This window comes from Eurosta solidaginis, chromosome 2, assembly GCF_040869045.1.
Source record: "Eurosta solidaginis isolate ZX-2024a chromosome 2, ASM4086904v1, whole genome shotgun sequence".
NCBI classification, from domain to species: Eukaryota; Metazoa; Arthropoda; class Insecta; order Diptera; family Tephritidae; genus Eurosta; species Eurosta solidaginis.
The window spans coordinates 4,028,328-4,053,427 of NC_090320.1; the positions used below are offsets into that span (position 1 = coordinate 4,028,328).

The 25,100-nt window shown below is 36.9% G+C and overlaps 2 protein-coding genes across 3 annotated transcripts in view; one reads left to right on the forward strand and one right to left on the reverse strand.

Moving 5' to 3' along the window:
- The window catches only part of rk (rickets), a 667,150-nt gene that overhangs the window by 537,509 nt on the left and 104,541 nt on the right, over positions 1-25,100 (reverse strand). The window lies entirely within an intron of this gene.
- Positions 1-25,100, forward strand: part of LOC137239138 (acetylcholine receptor subunit alpha-type acr-16-like) — a 283,317-nt gene that overhangs the window by 206,636 nt on the left and 51,581 nt on the right. Inside the window, exons 6-8 of the mRNA XM_067764102.1 lie at positions 8,444-8,488; positions 17,624-17,914; positions 18,325-18,400. Coding sequence (XP_067620203.1) covers positions 8,444-8,488; positions 17,624-17,914; positions 18,325-18,400 — 412 coding nt within the window. The remainder of the gene's footprint in view (positions 1-8,443; positions 8,489-17,623; positions 17,915-18,324; positions 18,401-25,100) is intronic.

Consider the following 25,100-nt stretch of genomic DNA (forward strand, 5'->3'; position numbering starts at 1 on the left):
TTGGTTGTGTTCGTATGGTTTGAAAGGTTAGCAAGAAACTAAGAGTAAGCAAATGCAGATTTTCACACGCCAATCAGCAAATAATAAAAAAAGAGGCTTTACATGTACGCGCACATATGTTTCTGTTACGTACATACACTTTCCGGCATACAAGTTAAAAATGTCAAAGCTCCACAGTTGGAGTTGGTGCATTTTAATTAAAATTACGAATTCTCATGCAATGCATAATTGGTGTGAAAACTGGTATTCACAAGAATCGAAGCAAAAGCGAGAGACTCGGAAGTATTGCAGAAGCTCAGCATATTTCAAGCTCGCTTTTGGGAAGCGCATGGGTTTAGGGCTAAATTATATAACCGAAGAGCGACGAATTCGCAAAACGGAGCGTTGACGTATGCTTCAAGAGATTTGTTAATGATCTAATATGTAAATATCTAATATGTTTCAATGCTTCAAAATTACGGTTTATAGTTCTAATTTTTCAGCTTATTCAAAATGCATGAGCTTTAGTTGGTTTTTAGATATATTTTTGATAACTACCCGAATTATTAGTATAGAAAAAAATGATAAAATCTATACAAATTATCGATTGATCTCACATTTTTGAGTCATACATTTTTAATGGCTCGTCCTAGAGCTTTGGAGACTAATCAGCAGTTGTGTATGGTTAAGAGCTGTGGTTTTATATCAAGAATGGAAAATCAAGAATTTCTGCGCTTAAGTCCATTTGGTAGTTATTGCTTCAAATTTAAAAATATGTTTCGTCTCTAGCCCTCTTCTTTAATAACAGAATAATCAGCGCCAATAGGCAGGTCTTAAATAAATGCTATATCCCTGATGTATATTGGAACGATTTTCCGTCATCCCTAGTCAAATTTCGTTTCCACCCTGTCGGAAAATCAACAAAACAAATCGAATGAATTGTTATATCAGTCTCTTTCTACTTGTTGTTTTCACTCCCTACATCCCACTTCCCTTTCCTAACATAAAATATTATCACACTTATTTCCCTCGTTTTTCTTTTTCTGACGTCCTTCTTTCGATATTTCTTTCCCTCTTTTCATCTTTCTTTCTTTGTTCCTCTTAAACTTGATATTTCTGCACTCATCATTGGTATAGCTTTCTGCTTTTCTGCTCATTTCGTATATCTATCTCGATTGCTTTCTTTTAATCTCATCCTATACACTTTTCCTCTCTTTTTTTCTTTGCCAATAAGGATCGTATAGACTACTGAGGAGAATATCGCCCTATTTTGGCTGCCGTTTCCAAATTTTGAATTGTTTTTCCTGCCAAAAACCTAGGATAATCGTAGATCGAAATTCTGGTGGTGTGCACTGTCATTCGCCTTTATTATGTTTCGGCCTTTAAGGCAGATTACTATACGCATCTAAATATTTTCCAGTAAAGAATACAAGAAAAAAATAAAATTGTATTTAATTGAGCAGAAAAAAAATAAATAAAAAAATATTTGAAAAACTCCTAACACCTTAGGCGCTGACACAAACTCCACTAATACTTCAGCGCAAAGGGCACTTTCTGCAAGGAAATTCTTTTTTCCAACATGTGTTCCAAACCCTTTGGTCGGGCTCCGTAATTACATAATTTGCACTATTTTCCGATAGAATAATTTTACAACGATAACTAAAGATATTGCTTTTTTCACAGTAATCCAGTGAAACAAGAATAAGTAAATAAATTAAATAAAAATGCAAACCACCTCGGGACATTGACTACAGGAGCAATATAAATTAGTATCTAAGACAAATGCGTTGACATTAAGCAAAGCGAGAAAAAATTTACAATAAGAAAGATAAAAGAGTGTCTAAGAAAAAGAATTGGATAAAGAAAAAAAGGAGTTGAATAAGAAAATAAGCTGTGAAAAGTCCAGTGACGAATAGCAAGCAGCAATGTGAAAAGCAAATTAAAACTTTAATGAGAAAACTACAAATGTAAATTACAAATTCGCTTGCCAACAACTTTTTGTGTAGAAAACCCAAATGCTGTTGCATATTTAATGGCGCGCTGGGAAAATTTGTAAATATTTATCAAATGACTTTTGCTAAAAATTACAAAGGAAGTTTTTAAAGAAATGAAAGCGAGCAATGAAAATATGAAGCGCTAAAGAGTTTAAAGGAAACTGCCAGTTTTGAAACATGCAAATATAAAGCATGTCACCTGGTTAACTAAGTTTTGATTTCGAAGTTTTAAAGCCGCAAATATTTTCAGAATCGCTTTAATGCAATTTTTTGTAAATAAAAAGGAATACACTGAAAGAAATGGTGCCAGTAAAGTCAACAAATCGGTTCTGTTGTTCTTGACTTAACGGAGATTCGGTGAAATTGATCGAATTATGGTTAATTCGACCGAGTTCTTTGTTAAGCGAACAAATTAGTTCAGTCATTTCAACAGAAGAGAATTTGGCGCTCTTAAGTTAACAAAATTCTGTAAAATTGCCAGATTTCTAATCAATCTAACTGATTTATTTGTTAACACAACTGATCTTACAGGTCATTTCAACAGCGAACAACAGTCAATGCATGAGCAAATTTCAAAGAGAACTTTACGCTCACTGCGCTCTCTACTTTGTACTTATGTATGATGTGTACTATATGTATGCACATATTGTGATGGGTTCACACCCCGGGCAAAGCAACATACAAATTTTATAAATAAGGTTTTTCAATTAGAAGAAAATTTGTCGAAGCCGGGTCGCCCCTCGGCAGTGTTTGGTAAACGCTCCGAGTGTATTTCTGCCATGAAAAGATCTCAGTGAAAATTCATCTGCCTTGCAAATTCCGCAACATAGGTACTTTCGTACAAAGCTGTCGCAACAACTTTTTTTGTTCATTTGACTACTAAAACGGTCAATTATGAATCAACGATTTGTGCGCAGTTGATTCAACATCTTGTTGCGATGGATAAAAATTGACAAAAATTTCGGTTGAATTGACCAATATTTCGGTTGATTTTACCAGTCTTTTTCTTTCAGTGTATGTTCGGCCAGAAAAAAAGTGGAAACGTTAAAATCTTATAGAAAATAATCCATACTTTTCTCAATTGGGCAGTTAAATAGAGCTTTCGTTAATGAAATGTTGAGGAAAATTCTATGCGTTGCAGTTTTTCTTTTTACTTTTTTAGTAAATTGGAAAAACTTAAGAAATTTCAACAAAAATGATGCTCAAATTTATTCAAATAGTGTCAATAAGTTACTCATACTCTCCGGTGCACTTTTGTTAATATCGCTGAACGTACAGAAGAAGCTTCTGATATAAACGATTTAATATTGCGAAACCTACGGCTTAATGTCAATATTTTTGTGGTTGAAACATGTTGATCCTACCTAGAATAAGGGAATTATGTTACCCAGGTCAGTGAAGTCTCTATTTTTCAAGAGCACCGATTAGTTCATATACAACGATAAAAATTCGCACCAAATTTTAGGGTTGCCCCTCTTAAAGCCAAGTCATAAGCATTTTCTAAAAATGAATAGACGTGGAATAATTTCTTACCAAATACCTCCGTGGTTTGCACCGAAAAATTTCTGAAACAGTGCACTGCTTATCAAATAATCAAATGAACCATTAAGGAATCAAGATTTTTTCTATTAAAACTAACACCTATTGAAAACCCGGTAGCTCTAACATCTTAATAACAGAACTAACCAGCTAGATAAAAGTTTCAATATCTTCGGATGATATCTTCGTTGCTTTATGACCAGCCGAAGTTATCCATGCCTGACAAGAATGTAGTTTTTGCGACTGATTAACTGTATTAAGGTCGTTTTTGAAGATAATTTGGAATTATAAGTGCAAATCGAAGGGAAAGTTACGCGCTTTCTTGAATTAGCTACTTGCCTCTATATATTAGCGTCCGGCATACTTTGACCTACCCGAAATGAACCTCTCTTTCGCTTTTCACTCACTTGCCCATCCCCTATTTTTATTATCTCTCTCCGACTAACAAACCCTTTTCCGCTACCACTCCTACTTCCACTCCCATCTAAATCTCCGCTTATATGGATATGGAACCTCCATACAAAATATTGGATACCTGCTTCAAATGATTTGGAATAAAAGTCTTTTCCACTCCCACTCCATGCGGCGGCGACCGTGCTTTGGTGGTATATGCTCCTCCTACCCCACCAAAGATGCTACGTTCAATCCCCGGGCAAAGCAGCATAAAAATTTAGAGACTAGTTTTTTCAATTAGGAAAAAAGGTTTTTCTAAGCGGGGTAGCCCCTCGGTATTGATTTGGCAAGCACTATATTCAGATTCGGCGTAAGCCATGAATGTCCTCTCCCGTCAATTTGTTGGTAAAATGAAAAGTTGCACGCACAAGTTGAAAAAGAATCTCGGCGTAAAATCTCCTCCGAAGTTTTCACGCCTTGCATTTGTGTCTCTTTAATACGTAGATATTTCATTTGTTGCTATTAAAAATGATTATCTATTCAAATGGTCATTTAAAATTTTATTGCTGACACGCTCAACTACAACCAAAAATATTCTTACCCAAGTATGTAAGTCAGTAGTGTAAAATTTAGTTCTCTCTTGTGCTCGTAATTGAACTGCACTGCAGTAATCATAAAAATTCATCCAATTTACGGGTCACTTTTTGGTCAACCACTTCTAAATTGGCAGTTGTTTTGGGTCAGTAGCAGTCAAACTTTCTGGCAGTAATGACAGATATAACAACAACAGCAATCTGATGCTAATGTCATTTGCAGTTATGTTGAACATTCGAAACAGTAATGAAGTTAAATACGAATGTGCATAGAGAAAATAAAATGACAGAATAGGAAAAATTTTGTATGCTTTTATTCTCCTCGATCTAAGGAAGAAATGGATAAACACACTGGAAAGATTTTTATTTATTTATTTTTTTTTTTCAATCTAAATAACACATGGTATGAAATCATTGCACCTTCTAAATATTAGTTAAACGCTATTGCTAAAAATTAAAATCATCTTAAAGCATTTTGCTTCAATTATTGACAAGATAAAGTACCTATATCAAGTTATAGAGCTCTATTGAGTAAATAAATAAAATAGTAAAACAAAAAGGATCAGCATAACAGCACAACTGGGACAACTTCCTTAGTCGTTTAGGGAGCGTAGAATATACTAACGGTAGATATCCCTGTCGTAAGAGGCGACTAAAATACCCATTTGTCAACCTCACCTACCCGTGGCAAATCCTGGTTCTTTAGGAGCCAAATATCTGGCGACCCCAAGTTCCATGGAACTGGGGGTTGGGGGCGGGGTGACCCAGAAGGTTCAATTTGGTCGTTTTAAATCGTTCCCGAGTTGGTCGGGCTTGTACTTTAATGGTGCTTGTTGCCGATATCACTCCCCGAAAACTGCGGGGAGTGTCTTTATCGCTACAATAACCACAACAACTAGGACAATCACTTTTTTATTGAAATACACTCTGTTCTTGAGGCTCCTTTGCATAGCCTAATTGATGTCTGTACGTGAACTTTTGATAGCAGATACCGTTAGGTTAGGTTGAACTGGCCGGTCAATGACGACCTCACATAGACTGAATGAGTCCGTAGTGTTACCAGAAGTTTGTTTTAACGACCAAACTGAAAAAACCCTATCAAAAACAAGGACCTATGTTATAAAATAACTCCGTCTTCTTGGCAAATACTAGAAGCTTCCTAGGATTTAAGCCACTTGCTGCTTCTAGATCCGACAGCTGTATCACTCCTAATAGCTGGAGTCGTAGCCTGAAAAGCGCAGGGCAAGAGCACAGAACGTGTTCGATCGTTTCTTCCTCCAGCCCGCACTTCCTACAACTGCTATCACTGACCAAGCCTAATTTAAAGGCATGTGACGCCAGAAGGCAGTGTCCAGTCAGAATATCCGTCATGAGTCTACAGTCCTCTCTTTTAATGATAGAAGCACCTTTGTTAGTCTAAGGTTGTAAGACCTGCACATAATCTTCGACACTTTACAGCCCCGCGCTTGAACCTACGCCTTTCCTGCTTGCTTGATCATGTGCACCTCTCGCCTTCGCTTAATTTCGCCCAGCCTAATTGGGACGTCTACGGAGCGAACTTCAAGGGATGCGCCCTTGTTAGCTAGTTCATCCGCTTTTTCATTCCAATCTATTCCCGTATGCCCTGGGACCCAATATAGATGTATGCTTCTCCCTGTGCCGATTCTCTCCAGGGACTGCTTACACTGTAGTACGCATTTAGATGCTGTGCTAATTGCTGCTTGACTGTCAATATAAAAGTTAACATGATTGCGGCTTGGGCTATTTTCTTCTACTACTTTGGTTACGGCTACTATTTCCGCTTGGAAAACGCTACAGTAATCCGGCAGCCTTTAGGATCTGTTTATTTCCGGATCAGCACAGTATACCGCAGACCCTACTCGCTCCACTACTTTGGATGCTTCTGTGTACACATGTATCGCCTCGTCCGTTATTTGAGCACCCTTGCGCCAACCGTCCACCTCTATTGTAGCCTTAAGATCGCCTTCGAAGTGCAGATAGAGAATCGGGTATACTGTTCTTCTTGTGATTGATGACGCTATACAACTACGGCCGTATGGTGGGCGCTCAAACTGCCCCGAGGCACCGAGCCTGGTTGCAGTTGTTAACGCTATGTTCTTTGCTACCAGGTCTACAGGTGGAATGTGTAGAGTGGCATACAGTGCAGCTGTCGGGGTTGTTTTCAGGGCTCCCGTAATGCTAAGCGTCGATAGTCTGCATACCCCTCTAATTTTTTGAGGTATGTTGTTTGTTGTGTGGCTCTCCACCAAACAAGAACTCTATAGTATAGGATAGAGCTTACAATCGCTATAAAAACCCAATGAGAGAGAGAGGGCGATAAGCCCCACGTACACCCCAGCATTCTTTTACATGCATAAAGTGCCGTTAAAGCCTTCTTCACCCTCTGCTCCACGTTGAGCTTCCATGGCAACTTACTATCTAGGATGATTCCTAGATACTTTGTGCAAGGTTTCTCCTGTAGGGTCACCCCTCCTAACTTAGGCCCGATCCAATTTGGGACCTTGTACCTCTTTGTAAACAAGACCACATCCGTCTTATCCGCGTTGACTTTCAACACGGCATTTGATGCCCAGGTATGAATATCCCGAAGCGCCAGGTCCAGATACCGTTAGTCTACGCTAGCCTACAAATGAAAACGATAGGCTGAAAATTAAAACAACAAAATAAACTTTTCAGCCAAAAAAAAATTGCGAAAAACACCTTTATATTTATTAAACTACGTATGTGGTACAAACATTTTTCTTTTACGGCTATGATGTCAACGTTGCAGTTTTAGTCAGCAATAGGCACGTGAAACAAAGCACACATACTTTTATGGTCAATCTAAAAGTTTGGAAAAAATTACAGTCAAAGCAAATAAAGAAAAACGTCGAAAGTACGAAGTTTTTTGACAAGAGTGAAGAAAATTTTGATCCATAATTTTCGATTTGTCACCTCGCAACTCTCGGCATTATCGGTCATGCTCCACTTTTACCATCCAATCTATATTGCTACAAAGTTGGTGAATGCTGCTTTCATTCGTTTTTCACGCTCACTCTAAACTCTCATTGATTTTTATTTCATTTTTTTTTCGAATACTCGTCTTGTGCACCACTCAGACGTTACTTCATGCCCATAATGAAGTAATTCGATTAATGAAGCGCAACGCAATCAGTATCGTTGCTTTCTGCCTTTGATTGACTGCTGTCGGATAGTTGTTATATTGAAGCAGTGCAGCGTCAAGCATGGATTAAATCTTGTGCTGTATGCGATGCATGGATAGTGAATTTGTAAAAGTGTAAATGAAGTTATGCATGTAATTTGAGAGCACTTTACCATGGCTTAAAGATGGATGTGTAATTAGATGCCGGCATTTGATTGCATATTCTGCACTCACTCATTTCGCAGTTTATCATACTTTGTCTATTCTGCCTCGATTAAAAAACAAAATTATGTAATTTGTATCATTCAGGGCAGCGCTTTGCCTTGCAATAGGGAATATGAATTTAGTTAGAACTGCGCCGTGAATGTTAGTCTGTTTATGTTATTTTCCATACAGTTTAAATTTCAGTATTGATATAAAATTTATTTAATTCAGATGAATCGCTCCTTTTTTGTAAGGTCGGAAATTTTTGGTAGCTGAGAAAATAGACGCATGTGCCTTTACACAATTATGCGTGTAGGTGAGCTTGAGTTCAAAACTCAGCGCCCGGAAAGCAACACGACGAGAAATGAAATTCCGAAACATATCCTCGTTACCATTGCAGTGTGCAAGTTTTTTTAGCTGATACAACAACAAAAATAAAACTTTCAAAGAGTGGAGCGAGTCTCTCTCTCCAATGATATTCATATAAAAAAATGTATTTCAGATTAAACCCTTTTTCCCGAAAATTTTAAAACGAATAATACAAGAAGTAATTAAAATTTTTTTAAATTTCTTTTTAGGATGAAAAAAATCAATTGCTCGTCACGAACGTTTGGTTGAAATTGGTGAGTATTATTGAAATTTTTTTAAAATGGATGTAAACAATATTTCTAGAAAAAGTTATTATGTACAGCCCTGGGCTGAAAAATCGTGCACTATTTTTTAGTTAAAAGCCCCTTGTTAATAAAAAAATAAAATATTTATAAAGCTTTCATAGTTCAAAATTTGTATAAAAATGCCATTTTGAAAAACTTTGGAATCCCTCTTATTTTTGTATGGATAAGCGGGTAGGTATATAAATCACATAAGTCATTGAGTAGGACGTGAATACCACAATATTAGAATATGAAGGCACACAATGGCAATGCTCAGAAAACGCGAAAAACTGACTGCCTCTCCCATATGCACCAATGCAATTTTAAATTTTTACAAATCCTTTTCTCGTTGATTAGCGGAGGTATTAAAAAATCGCGTACACAGTTTAGTGGGTATTGCACTGGGAAGTTCGGAGATACTCTATATTGATCTTTTAGAGTCTACGCATACAAACGCAGTTTTTATTGCACCTGCATATGCTGCCGCAACTGTCCGTGTTGTTAAATGAAATTTCTTTATTCTTTTTGACATTTAGCAATTGATTCCGGTGCAAATTAACTGGCAGGATTATGCAAAAAAACACACATACAAAGAGAATCGTAGACATTATCGTTTGAAAGAGAAAACGCAAAAAAAAGTTCAGTAACCAATTCACCATATCCTGGATTACTTGCATTCCCATGCGGTGGAGGAGTGTGGCTACTCAAAAGAACAAATGCATTTACAATTTTAAGTTATGCGCGTCGGTGTGCATATGTGGGCGTGTTATGTTGTTTTTGTTTTTGTTGTTTCAACTTAGTTTTACTGTAGTTATTTATATGTATTTGCATTTTGTTGGTTTTATTATTGTAGTCTGTGGTTAACGGAAATGCATTAAACTTATCTTGTTTGCAATTTCGTGATAATAGCAAATTCGCATCGCATGTCACAATGTGCCACAAAGTTACCAGATAAACATTCAAATTTGCAAACTAAAACACATTGCATTACAACTAAAAATAGAAAGAGATTAACATAAATAGATCCCAATAAACAACGGAACAAAGATTTTCAAAATTGGATGGAAATACTTGTTCTTAATTGAGATCATACTGTAATGATTTTACTGGAATTTCCCCTTATTTGCAATCTTCTGCTAACGTTCGAATCACTAAACTGTTGAATAAATAACTCCACTATTCAATAATTCAAAATGGCCTTTATTAAATTTGTTCACAATATAACACTACTATTACTCGCCAGATAGCGTCTTACATCAAACTGATTCTCGCGCCTCTACTGTTGTCGCCTTTTATACTGTCTGGTTTCCTCGTTGCGTACTCTTAGCCTTTAACCATTCCAGAACTTACTAGTTAGTTATCACCTACAAAATCACCAGCCACAACTACGTTTATAGCTTCTCATATGCGCGTGATTAATACTTGCACACATTATTGCCCTCTCTTGTGAGGACCTCAGATAAGATATATGCATGTGTTTGTACGTTGCTTCTCCGCTGCCCATACGTACATATGTGTAGATTGAATTATTGATGTGCATCAAGTCACTGCTTAGCATCGTCTTAGAGATGATAGTACCCCTTAAAGCTGCTAATATTTGTTACAATACGTTTTCTCAAACTTTTCTCAACTAATAGGTGCTTCTTTTTTACTACTTTAGAAGTATTTTAGAAGGTCATTTAGATTTTCGTTTGGAAAATATTCTAGTTAGAGTAGAGAAGCGGCAAATTTGAGCTCAAAACCACACACACAAACCAGCTACAACCCTCTCCTACTCGATTTCCCCTCGTTCCGGCCATGTTAGAGAAAATTAGGTTTCCAAATTTGAGAAGCAGGGAATTTTTAATTTTAAAAGCGCTATTTTAAGTTTGGAACCACTATCAAAGGCAATTTGAAAGGCATTTGAGAATTATAGCTTGAGATGTTATAATGCGGTTGGCTTCCAAATGCTGCAAATGATTGAACAAAAATGTTAATTTGGATATGTATACTGAACTCACTTCTTCGTTTTAACATGACTTTATTATCTCTTTTTTTTTTTACCACTTTTATGTTATTGCTTTCAAAATATTTTATGCATTGAAACCGCACTTTTCCAACTCTTCGAAATGCACTTACGTACTCGGTTAACTCCTTTGTTTGTAAAATTTAAATGTTTGTATATTACAACCAACCTGAAACTCAAGTAAATTAAAATACCAACTGCAACTTGAAAAATTCGATTGAGAAATTGTTTGCTCTCCCGTATTTAATACTTTTTTTCGTCTTCTTGTTTCTATTAAGTAATTTAATTTTATGTTAAAGTAATTGAAAATTTATGTTGAAATAATATTTGTGTTGTATAGAAGTACTTAAGTGAATGTCAATGGCACTTTTGAATCAAATTCCATTCGTGTTATAGAAAATGCAAAAAAAATGTGTCAAAAACGAAAGATAAGTAATTATTTCAATGAAAGGTATACTTGTGCATGCGCTTACGAATTTAAATTTTACTAAATTAGAGTTAGATTAGAATTGGGAATCCTTTTTTTTGGGTCTGAAAGAACCATGATACAACAAAACGAGATTAACTGATCACTGATATAATTTTTAAAAATCTGAAAAAGCATTGAATTCTTACAAAAATATTTTGTTCGAATACCAATAATAGAAGGATGAACATTTAAATAGCTGTTAAAAATATTGAGCTAATTTAAATACAATTAAAATATCGCATCAAAAAAGTGCTGCTTAAGTCCTGACCCCTCCCAAGCAGCTCGGCTACATAATAGGGTGCAAGGTGTTCTGCCAAGCTCAGGCACAAGCTGACAACCCACACCAGTGATAAGCTGCCTATCCTAGTAATGGCCTCGGACCCAATAGTAAACAAGTAAGGACGGGACTGTCTTCGGCTGTGCCCGTTCGTAATCTCAAAATAATCGGATGTATAAGATAAGAAATATATAGTGAACAGATGTACATACCTAAACGATTTTTAAGATAAATATAAAATAAAAATGGCAAAAAACCCCCTTATCTGAACGATCGGTGGTATGGGATATATATTATATATAACTCCGAAATGATTTTTACAGGAAATCTTCTATGATATATTAGAATAAAAATCACCACGTTTAACGTTTTTATATTGGAAATTAAGGAAGACATTGCCAAAAATCTTTCTATCTGAACGATCGGTTGTATGGGATATATACTATATATGTAGCGTTGTGCTTATATATTAAGTACACGTTTTGCTTACGAATTCAATACAAACTTTATTGAGCAATGTTTGACCGAGTCGCGTGTGTATCCCTTAACATGTCATCTCAGAAGAAGGAAAATATATTTTTTATCAGCTGCTAAGACCAGCAAACTCAATACGATAACGGATTGTTTAGCGGGATAACTAGTCGCTCTGAGAGAATGGAAAGATAATACATTTTACATATGAATAGTGGCGGGGTTGCCACATGCCTCCCCTTGTTAAATTTTTTAAGTTTACAAATTCATTTTATATACATTTAAGTTTACGAATTCATTTTATATACAAGTTATACTATTAAGAAATTAATACAAATTATAATGTTTGCGTAATAAATTTAAACGTCAGCTGCAAAGTGAACATGTCGTGAAGCTCGACTTGTACTTGGCTCTTCCTGTGTGTTATCAGCTGGTTGGTCGTCGTAAATTTCATATACAGGTTTTAGACGATCCACACATACAGTAGAACGTTGGCCTTGTATGTCCACGCAAAAAGTTTTACCATGTCTTGAAACAACGCTATATGGTCCTTGGTATGGTGCTTTCAGAGAGGGCCCGACTTGGCCTTGGCGGACCAGAACGTGTGAGCATGTGTCCAGTTCCCTGAAACGAAACAAAGAACGCTTACCATGTCGGGACATATCGGCTGGTGCCAAATTGTGGAAATGATTTCTTAAGTATTTGAGTAGACCGTATGTAGTTTGGTCGTTGTTTGCCGGATTAATAAATTCGCCAGGAAGCCTTATTGGCTCACCATAAACTAACTCGGCCGGTGTCGTGGAGATATCGTTTTTCCAAGCGGCGCGCAAGCCCATGAGTACTATAGGCAGTGCGTCATACCAGGTTTCGCTGTGGCATAGCAACGCTGCCTTGAGCTGCCTGTGTAGGCGTTCGACGAGCCCGTTAGCCTGTGGATGGTAAGGCGAAGTTTTTAGGTGGCTGATGCCGAACATTTGCGAAAGTTGACGAAACATCGTGGAGTCAAATTGTCCACCACGGTCTGACGTTATTCTGAGTGGAACACCGTATCTAGCTATCCAATGGTAAAAAATTGCTCTAACGATCGTTTCTGTGTTACCATTTTCCAGTGGAATCGCTTCAGGAAAGCGCGTAAAGCGATCAATTATTGTTAAACATTGCGTAAACCCTTTTGAGAATGGCAGCGTGATAAGATCTACGTGAATGTGTTGAAATCGATGAGTGGGTAATTGAAATCTTGCAGGTGCTGTGACGACGTGGCGCTGAATTTTGTTCCGCTGGCATTGAATGCAGGCCCTCGCCCATGCACGACAGTCCTTATTCATCGCTGGCCACACGTAGCGGCTTGTTAACAATTTTTGGGAGCAGCGTACACCTGGATGCGAGAGGGAATGCAGCGAATCGAATACTGCTCTTCTCAGAGATGCAGCGACAAATGGTCGCACTACGCCAGATGATACATCGCAGTACAAGCTTACCTTATGTTCTGGAAAATACAGCTTTTTTAGTTGAAGTGTCGGATTCGGTAAATTAATGAGTTGTATGAGTTCGACGTCTTCGTTTTGAGCATCAGCTAACTGCTGCGCTGATACCGCTGCTGAAATCAGTTCGACTCGCGATAATAGATCCGCCACTATGTTGCTTTTCCCGCAGACGTGCTTAATTTCGGTGGTGAATTGACCGATGAAATTTATTCGGCGGAACTGCCATGGTGAAGCACGTTCTGCCCTTTGTTTAAAAATATGTTGTAATGGCTTATGGTCAGAATATATCTCTACATGCCGGCCTTCAAACAGATATCGAAAGTGTTTAACTGCTTCGTATATTGCATGTAGCTCTCGATCATACGTTGATAGCTTGCGTATTGAGTCGGGTAGTGTACGACTGAAAAAAGCTAGTGGCTGCCAGGAATCATTCACGTGTTGTTGCAAAACCGCACCAACTGAAGAACTGGAGGCATCTGTGAAGATTGCTACGTTCGCCTCTATATTTGGATGTGCCAGTTCGGCGCAATTTGCAAGTGCCTCCTTAGACCTTTCAAATGCATCTATCATTATTGGCGTCCATTGTACAGGATGTGATCCTCGTACCTCAGGCCCTGATAATGAATTGTTCAATGGGGAAAGAAGCTCTGCTGCATTTTTAATGAACTTTCGGTAAAAGTTTATCATACCGATGAAAGCACGAAGCTTCTTCACTGTTGCTGGTGGCGTTAGTTCTCGTATTGCTTTTACTTTGTCGGATAGTGGTTTTATACCGTGGCATGTGATATGATGTCCCAGAAATTTAACTTGCGGTTGACCGAAGCAAGATTTGGCAACGTTGATAACAAGCCCATGATCGTGAAGACGTTGAAACAATGTTCGTAGATGACATATATATTGATGCTCATTGTCTGAAGCAATGAGTATATCATCGATATACGGGAAAACGAAGGGCAAGTCACGCGTAACTTCATCGATGAAGCGCTGAAAGGTTTGGGCCGCATTTCTCAAACCGAATGTCATAAACGGGAATTCATATAGACCGAAAGGCGTGATAATCGCTGTTTTCTTTATGTCATCTTCAGCGACTGGGATCTGGTTGAATGCTCTGACGAGGTCTACAGTTGAAAATATTGTTTTGCCGTGTAGGTTGACACCAAAATCTTCTAGGTATCGAACGGGATACCTGTCAGGCACTGTACGATCATTAAGACGACGGTAGTCTCCACATGGGCGAGGCTCACCTGATTTCTTGGCAGCTAGGTGCAACGGAGATGACCATGGACTGTCGGACGGACGAGCTATTCCAAGCGTTAACATTTTAGCGAACTCGTCTTTCGCAATTTTTAGTTTTTCTGGCGCAAGGCGACGAGCCTTACTTGAAACTGGTGGGCCATCCGTTGTTTTAATATGATGCACTGTGGAGTGCTTCGTTCGTTTGAATGCGCCGTCAGGTTTTGTTATTGCCGAAAATTCTTTCAAAAGAGAATTGTACGGCGAGTTGTTCGGCAGAACTTTTATTGATTCGATTTGCGCTGCCTTTCGCATTTTCCCATTCGAAGATATGCCGGTTTTTTCGTCGCTAATTTTTTGATGTTTCAAGTCGACCAATATACCAAAGTTGCTTATGAAGTCGGCTCCAATGATGGGCTGCGAAACGTCGGCGATAACGAAGCGCCATGTAAATTCGCGTCGCAAGCCAAAGTTCAGTAAAAGCGTATGGTGTCCGTATGTTTCAATTATTGCATCTGTAGCAGTGTATAATTGATAGCCAACGGGGGTTACTTTTGTTTTGATACGGGATCGGGGGAAGACGGAGAGGTCGGCTCCAGTGTCCACCAGGAATTGCATCCCAGTGTACCGGTCTGTGAGGAAAAGGCGGCGCGATGTTTTTATTGGAGAGTCTTCGACCGCCACTATTGACCCTCCTTCGCGTTTCCCGGAAATTTACACCCTGGTAGGCAGCGCCGTGCTTGGTTACCGAATTTTTTGTGGAATCGGCAAAAACCTTCCGCGGAAAAACGCGTGCGGCTGTGAGATGTGCTGCGCCCACCTGAATTTTGGTGTGTTCTAACTTTTCCACGCGGTTTTCTTAGATTTAGGTTTTCCAGGTGTTTTCGGATTTCTGAAATTTCCGCGCGTAAAGATTGCTCTTCAGAAACAGCGGCGATTGAATGTGAAACGCTGGGAATAACCTCATGAATTTTATCTGCAAGACGGCTTAAAACTTCTAATGACGCGTCAGGTTGTGCTGCCAAACATGCGCGTGTCTGTGGTGAGAGTTGTGACTGCCACCTTGCCTTAATGACGTTATCTGGTACATCTGGGCATAGACTGCGTAGGTGACGGTAAAACTGAGATGGTGTACGATCACCAATTTGTTCTCCGTCCAACAACTGAAGTAGCTTAGCATCTTTTGATTTTGTTAAGCGTTCGATTAAAGTTTGCTTCAATGTTGTGTATGGGGTCGACGTTGAGGGACGTAATATAATATCTTCCACTTCGGCTGCTGACTGCGTGTCTATAAGCGAGACCGCATGATGAAACATATCATTTTCGTTTGTAACGAAACGAATCCTAAATTGTGATTCCAATTGGGCGAACCACAATGCAGGGCGTTCAGGAGAAAATGGTGGTGCGCGGACAGTCATATTGACCGTAATTGCTGGCAATTGGGTCGAAGAACTTGGATCGCCATTCTCACTCATATCAACTTATTTGTCGTATACAAATTGATAATAATAAAACAACGAAAATCAAACCTGATTCGTTTTAGCTTGTGTGCTAAGTTAAACAAAATACTTATCGTAGATTTTCGATGGTTGAGCACTTTTTCTTTATCAAAAAACGTCGGGGTCACCAATGTAGCGTTGTGCTTATATATTAAGTACACGTTTTGCTTATGAATTCAATACAAACTTTATTGAGCAATGTTTGACCGAGTCGCGTGTGTATCCCTTAACATGTCATCTCAGAAGAAGGAAAATATATTTTTTATCAGCTGCTAAGACCAGCAAACTCAATACGATAACGGATTGTTTAGCGGGATAACTAGTCGCTCTGAGAGAATGGAAAGATAATACATTTTACATATGAATAGTGGCGGGGTTGCCACATATATAGCTCCGATCAAAGTGATTTTTTCAGGATATCTTCTAAGATATATGGGAATATATATCACCAAGTTTCACGCTTGTACTTTCTAAATTGCGGGAGGAATGACGAAAATCGTCTTATCTGAACGATCGGTTGTATGGGAGATATATGTTTTAGTGGTCCGATCCTACGGGATCCGACAAATGTCTAATATAATACAAAAATACATCCTTGTGCCAAATTTCATTGAGATATCTCAAAATTTGAGGGACTAGTTTGCGTTCAAACAGACAGACGGACATGGCTATATCAACTCAGTCGCTGTAGGTATACTTAATTGTGAGTCTATCTTCTATATTTCTCAACTTTACAAACATCGGACCAAAGTTAATATACCATTTTATGTTCATGAAAGGTATAAAAAGAAATTTTAATGTTTGCGGTGGTGTCAAGTCGGAACAAACGGCTATGCTGAACTGAATAAGAACGATCAAGATATTTTTTTCTGGCAGACGCAGTCCAATTGAGTTCTTGAAATGAGAAGGTGCAATACCTGTTGGAAACAGCTTCTTAAAGTCAAAAAATAAACCAATATAAAAGACTCTTATAAAAAGGCTTCAAGCCGCATTCTTCGCTCGTATAAGAATACATTTATTGTTGATATTTTATTGCTTCGGTCGGTAAAAGAAGGATGCATCCTTATTAAGTACGCGCAGTAACTTTTCTGGCGCTTCACACAATCATAATATATTCCAAATGTTTTCCGCTTTGCACTGATATAAGAAAGAGGCAAGAAGAATAACAAAAAAAAAATATCGATTTGCGTCAGTAATGGTTTAAGGATATAATAGCGCTATTTCACAGGGGAATGCCAAAAACACAGTTTATGTCAAGTTTGGACAATGGTGGTCAAGAAGAATAAGTGAAGCATTATTGTTCGAAAGGGAAGTATTTTATTGCTTCCAATCAACTTGAAAATTAATTATATTTGAATAGACATCGAAACATTTGGTCATCATTAGCCTGTTTTTGTTATTTTCTTAGCTCCTCTTTGGTCAAAACCTTTTCTGTCAATTTCAAAAGATTTCAGATCAATTCAACTAAAGAGCTACACCGTATAAACTCATTTATGAGTCATAATCAGTTACTTCATATTTGGCTAGTTTTATTTAACGAACAAATTAATACTCGCATTTTCAATAATCCCAAATATATTAATTCATTTTCAATATTCACCTGATTTGCATACTTTTTCACGTTTTTAACACATTTTTTCATATCGTATTACTTTTCTCGCCGATAGGAGTGGAACGATATGAATTTACGTTGGAATACATCCGATTATGGCGGCGTTAAGGATTTACGTATACCGCCGCATCGGATATGGAAACCGGATGTGCTGATGTACAACAGCGCTGACGAAGGTTTCGATGGTACATATCAGACGAATGTAGTGGTGCGCAATAACGGTTCATGCCTATATGTACCACCTGGTATATTCAAGTCTACATGCAAAATCGATATTACGTGGTTTCCGTTCGATGATCAACGTTGCGAAATGAAATTCGGCAGTTGGACATATGATGGATTTCAGGTTTGAATCAGTTGTCAGTTATTACACACTCAAACACATATGTATTGCATGCACATGCAAACACAGTTAAACTTTTAAAATTACATATGTATATGTACAAACAAATTATAATGTTAAATGAAGTGAACAAACAATAACGAGTATGGATCAATTAATATGGACGCCAACATGAAGGATGCAAAAGTTGAACAACGTTGAAGAAGAACAATCTGTTAAATCTTGATGGATTTGTAAATAGTTAATGTGTGCAGCCTAAAGAAGTATGGACAATGACTTTGCATATGATTTACGCGTTAAAAATGTATAGGACTTTTTTATTAAATTTTCTTACTCCATTTTTTTGCATCAATCATTTTGTGTATAAATATATATTTAGTATATTTATTAATCATACTGTGCACTTTTAACAGCTGGACTTGCAATTACAAGATGAAACTGGCGGTGATATCAGCAGTTACGTGCTCAACGGCGAGTGGGAACTATTGGGTGAGTAGCGCCTAAAACAAACAGCGACACCTCAATAGTACTTGCTTAGTTGTTGTTGTGTTTGTGTATAACAATTTAAATGACACAAGCACAATAGTTGTTGCTGTAATATTGCCTCGAGTTGAGGATAAACAAAAAAATATCTACAACTCATATGTGTACACACGCACACACGCTCATCAGCAAAATTTTTAGTTAGATTCATGATATATCTAAACGAAAAAAAAAACTAAAAATTTGTTAATATTTTAATTTAGTTATTTAAAACAATGCTTCAAGCTTACATGCCAATTAAAAAAAGTATTTAAATGAATACATTTTAAAATATCTCTCAACTAAATCCATTGGAAATCAAGTCAATGCTTATAAGGAAGCCTATTTGAATATTTCCTTTCTTTACTTAATCTGCTTTTAGAGCTTTTAAAAGTAAAGTTCCCGGCGAGCCATTCACAGCCATCCTGAAGTACATTACTTGATTATGCCGCTACACCATGCCTTAAAAATCGCTTTCGTTTAATTTAAAATAAGTAAAATACTTTAACTTTTACTTATAAAACCCCTTTGCTAACCCTACAAATTTTTTCAATACAGTTCGTCGAATAATTTTTATAAATTCATTTAATCAGCACTGCGCAGTTTCACAAATTTTTCCACAGAATTATAAGGAGCCAAGCTCCGGTTATCTGACAGCACAAACCCTCCAAAATATTTTGTTGGAATAGTTACCGATTTTTTGATACGCGGTAGCATTTCCAATACTACCCATCTTTCATATCATGGCTCATAAGCCAGAATTGAATTTTTTTGTTTGGATTGATCCGAAATTTTCATACCAATCGAAACAAAAGAAAAAATATTCTTTGTTTCTTATATTAAATTTAGGCAATTGCAAGTACAAAATTTTTGACTGGTTCCAAAATCCGGCGCTATGTACCGTACGGGGCACCATGTTGACGCACTTTCTCCTGCCACCTGTTTTCTCTGCCAGTTGTTAGGTTAGTCGTTACCATGATCAAGCCACTGAGAGGAGTCCATAGATTTTTTCTAATCCCACTGCTTTCTCTTGGAAGATAGTAAGCGAGTCATGAAGGTCGCAACTTTTTTCTCGAGGCCTTTAAAATTGGTGTAAAAATTACTTAAATGTAACAGTTGAGTTAGTCAATATTTAATATTTTCTATTAGCAAAAACTAAATTTTTATATAAAAAAAGGTTTTGACTACTATACTGTAAAGGACTGATGATTTGTATGTAGTACCTCCATTAGTGATGCAAAATCCTGTTATCTATTCAAAGAGATTAGATTAATTTGACAAATCGGATAGGTTGTTAAATAAATAAAAATTTAAGAATTACTTTAAAAAACCCAAAAAATATTTTTATACATTAAAAGCAATGAAAAGACTCCACGCTTAACAATACAAAAAGGTATTCATGGAAAAATTTCTTTGTGGTTCTATGAAGAAAAAACAACCAGTTCATAAACTGAAACACCAATAACAACCGTAGCTTTGATAAAAGCAAACATACAAAGTACATACAGTCCATAGAATAGACCTACACAAGGAAAGCAATTGAGAGAAATTGCACAACAACAAAGGCATGGCTTTGGCTGAGTGTGTTTGTCCACAGATCGGGAGAAAAGGCTCTAAAGCGATTAACAATATTTAATCGAAACAGCTGTTGCTTCCTCCGTCCCGATAGTACCAGAACTTTTTTGCTATTCGAATTAAAATTATTTGTATAAAAAATGAGGCTTTTGCAGAGGAGCAAAAATAAAGATGTTCGGATGTAGCCTTGGTATTGAGGTGTGACGCCTTGTTATAGTAAGTAAAATACTGGGTCATGATGTCGGTTCTCAAGCTTGGTGCTATCAAAAGTTTTAGACGGATATGGCCTGATCAAAATCTTTTTCGACAGTGATAATTACGACTATCTCGAACTCTTACACTACTATTAAAGCTCTCTTCCCCTAACTAAAAGTTAAGCTGAGCATAAATATTTATGTTGATAGATGGTTTAAATTTCGCAAAATAGTTTCATTGCTGATAGAGGAATTTCCAACATGAGAAATAATACCATTTGAACTAAGCTTTGAAGCTGATATTAGTGTCATATATGAAAGGTGAGTCAGAGATCATTGAACCATCAAAAAATCATTTTAAATTGCTAATGAAGTGTATTGAATGTAGGCCGACGATATATTATGTGAATAAAAAAATCTAACGCCTTGCATTGCCATTCATTTCCTTTCGATTCTTTTAATCCTTATTAATTTATATGCCTTGTATCGAATCAGGGCCAAATCTTGAGCCACTGCTACGATTCGACTCCAGACTATATCTCTACAGAAAAAGTTGTATTCAAATATGTGAAAACAACGAACGGTGCTGATTTTGTGAATTGCGATTTAAACACATCTACAATGAAGCATTCAAGTCCGTATAGCAACACTTTTCCCTCTTGAAGAAGCAAACGGAACTTCCTTAGTGCAAAACAAAAAACTTAACTGCAAAAACTCATATCTACCTTAAACTCAATATTCTTGCCACGAAAATGAAACATGCCTACACTTACTCATCGAATTCATTCAAACTGATTTCCATGTCAACTTTAAACAACCTAAAATAAAAAACAAGAACTCACCCACTTTACCCACTCACCTAGCAAAAAAAAATTCTTTACTGAAATAACAAAAGATATTCAAAAAAGGGCGCTTTAACTCTTGAAGTCCGAAATAGCCGCGTAAATGTTTCGCTTTGAATTTGGCAAACAATAATGAATTGTATTGCAATGAAAATAGGCAAATATGTATTCTCTGTCAAACGAAATGTTTTCGCAAAAAAAAATTTGGCGAATTGTAAAAGAATCTTTTCAACTTTTCACATTGGCAAAGAATACGCATTTGCGCATTTTCATAATTTACAAAATTTTATTCATTTAATTAGAGGTAAGACTTTTCCCCCATAACCATTTCAAAAGAATCTCTATGTGTTTGTAATTTTACATTAATGTATATATGAACTACTATATATATACTTATGTAATGAAGTAACGTTTTTACTCAAAATGTTTGATTGCAATTTCGAAGCATGTGCGCATACGAAAACTGATAAAATATAAATACAAATTTAAAGCTTATAAATTTATTTCTACTTATTATTTTAGTTATTATTTGATGAAAACAAAATAATTTTCTGAAAGCAGAATAAAGTTTTGAAATGCTTTCGGATAGTTTCATTAAAGTAAGTATGTGCCTATTTTTTTTTTTTTTTTTTTTTTTTTGTTTCTTAAAAGTCGAATGAAAGATTTCAGGAAAGATGCGAATGCTGAGATAGTGCGTACTTCAAACAGGTCCTGAGATAGGGCGTTTCGAACACCGAGACATGGTGATATCTTGTACTCAAAGTTTTCACGTTCTTAAGTAAATATGTAACTATACATAAAAGTTTTATTTATGAAAGTTTTCTCATGTAAATGTAGCTGAAAATTTCTTTAAATATCTAAAATTGCATTATGCTTTCACAATTACATATGTATTTACATATGTGTGTACCTATACAACCAAGATCGCAACTAAACTCAAAGTTTTGTATTGAATAGAAAAAAGTTTAAAACTTCGAAACAAAGCAAAACTACCTTGAATAATTTACATACATGTCCATTTGTGAACGCATACATATACATATATCTTAGTATGTATATGTGTGTATCATATGCATGGCACTGATTTGAATGCAATTAAACGTACCGAAAATACCTGCCTGCATTGGCACAACTGCAGTCATGCGGGTCGAAAATTATACTAAATTAAATTTCAAATGCCATTCCAATTAACATTCCTTTATCCCTGCTCCTCCTCCTGCTACTGCTAGGCATACATTTGCATATAAACAGTTTGCTTGTTTTTTATTTTTGATAGTTTTTAATAGTGCAAAATGGATTCTGGCAATTTCCTTGAATTACAAATAAGAAATTTAACACAGAGAAAAGATTTAAAATTAGATTAAAAATATACTCAATATACGAAACTTTTGTTCGAATGTATTTACGTGCTGTCAAATATTGATTGGTATATGCAGAATGGTATGTAAATTTGCTATGTGAGAGGGCAATCATTGCCTTACTAAAAAAAGTTTCCAGGCCCCTAACACCGATACACTCAATACTAAAAAAAAAATGTGTTGTTTGGTCAATCGTTTCATGGACCAATGTTTATTACCTTGGTTTTTTTCCTTAAAAGCTCTTTGGTTGGTGGTGGTGAAGTAAAAATTAAGTTTCCTTTTATCTTTCTACTCGTTTTGGAAACATTTTGTACCTTCCCCAGCGAGGACGGTCTTTTGGGATTCAAGGGGTTGTGTAGCGCAATATATAGCTTCTCCAACCCAATTGTCAACCTCACCTTCGAGCGGCGAATCCCGTTTCACTAACAGACGAGGCTCTGGCGACCCCAAGGTCCTCATGGAACTTGGGGGTGGGGAGGGAGGGATGGCCTGAAGGTTCAATGTGGCCATATAAATCGTTCCCGAGATGGTCGGGCCAGCACCTTAATGGTGCTGTGTTACCGGAGCGTATCGGATCTGTATCCGACAAAGGACCATCACAACGATAACACTCCCCAAAGCCTTCGGGGAGTAACCTAATCGCTACAACAACAACAACAACAACAACAGGACGGTCTTTTATTCAAATAAAAAATTTGAATTCAGAAAGGTGTTATTTTTGTAGATCTGTAGTAAGTTCTGGACTCAGTTTACTATCGATTTGAGCTGCATAATAAAATTCCTGAATCGAACAATGCCAAGCACTGTAAGACTTTAAGATACCTACAGTCCAGAAAGAGTTTATTTTTAGACAAAGCGGCGGTGTAAGAGAAAGTGCACCAAATAGCAGCTCCTGCACAAATCGTCTGAATGAAAGATATGTAAAGTGGATTTTCGACAACATAGGCAATCCGTTTAGGTTTCTCGAGATAATGCGTTCCCTATAATTTTATGGAGGTAAATGAAATGGACAAGTTAGTTCTTTCATCAAATAAATTACACAATTTGCAACCAACTTAACTGCCCCCGCAGAAAGTTTTCAATATCTTAGGGAAGTAATCTCGAACGAAATATTTACAAACTATATATACTTCTGATCATTGATTTTTAACGAAATGTGGAAAACTGTAAGCGCAAACAGAACTACAGCAGGTCCATACGCCTAGGATCTACAAATTTCTGCTTTCGGCTATTTCTATCTTTAGGAAAACAGTTGGTCATCCCGGTTCTACTTTGGGGACTTTCTCGGGATCGTTTCTTGATCATCTTGAAACTTTTTCGGAATTGCTTCGGAGCTATTTCGGAACCATTTAGGATTTATACGGTTTATACAGTTTACGGAACTTTGTCGGAAATATTCTAGGAATATTTTCCTAATATTTTAGGATTAATTGGCGGCTATTTCGGACTGTTACAGGGCTACTTCAAGATTCCCTCGGAGCTCATATGCGATTCGATTGGGTACCATTTCAGTTTAATTTCAGAATCATTTGGGAATCATTTTGCGTGTTTCCCGGATCCATGTTAGGAATATTTGAGGCGCGATTTCGGTATTATTTGGGGACTATTTGAAATACTTTCATCGGTTTATTATCGGTTTGTTTGTCGATAACTACCGATATTGCCGATTTATCGGAATGGGTTTGTTATTTGTTTGTTATCGAAATGTCATCACGTTCGTTGTGGGTTGTTTATTGGCAATTTAAAAGCTTGCGGCTTGTTATTGGTTGCTTATTGGCGGATTTTCGGTTTGTTGCCGTGTAAAAAAAATAGTCACTTTGGAAACTAATTTTCTCCTCCTATTACTGTTAATATTTGGAAGTAAGTAGTTCAATAAGCATATATAAGGGCGAGATTTCTTATGCTTAGCTCACATTTCTACTACCAAGTAGAAGTGTTTAGATTCCTAAGTGCGCTCTATCACCCTAACGTAGTCCTCTCGATAGCATTGCAATTTGCTTTTGCTCGATAGCAAATGCAAAAAGCTTCTTCCTTATAGCTTGCAAACTTTATATTTTTTATTGGCTCAAACTGCCATGCTTAGCCTTCTTTAAGGTCTTCTCATGATATCATTTCGCTACAATGCATCCATTATTTTATGCTGCTTCTTCATTTAAGTGACGGTTAGTAAAACGGTTCAAGTACTCCACTTTCAAGTTTACAAACTGAACTTAGCCATTGCTCCAGCCATAATCCATTGTATTTGATAAACATATACATAGACCTTGTCCCTTAAAAGAAAGCCTAAAGCCCTTCATCGTCCAATAAACGCAAAGCTTTGTGCATGCTGTGTCCGTTTGTGCGAAGCAGTAAACTATTTCTACAAAATAAATACAAACATTTTTCTAAGCAAAGAGAGGTTGGAAGGTAGGAAACAGAAAATACTCGAATAAAATGACAGTTTCCCAAAGTGGTAAGCGCATGGAGGAAAATTGCCACAATTGGCGTTGAGGAAGAACTTTAACTGGTGAAAAGTTTTGCGCAATTCTTTGTTTCTTTTAAACAAAATAAAATGGAGAAAAAACTAAGTAGGAAACATAAACAGGAACGAAATACCACACAAATTGGTCGGTTTACACACAATTCTAAAAATTGTGGGCGGTTCGTGAATATTTATGCTAACATGTGCGATAGCAGATACAATGGAGAGGAGAGGAAA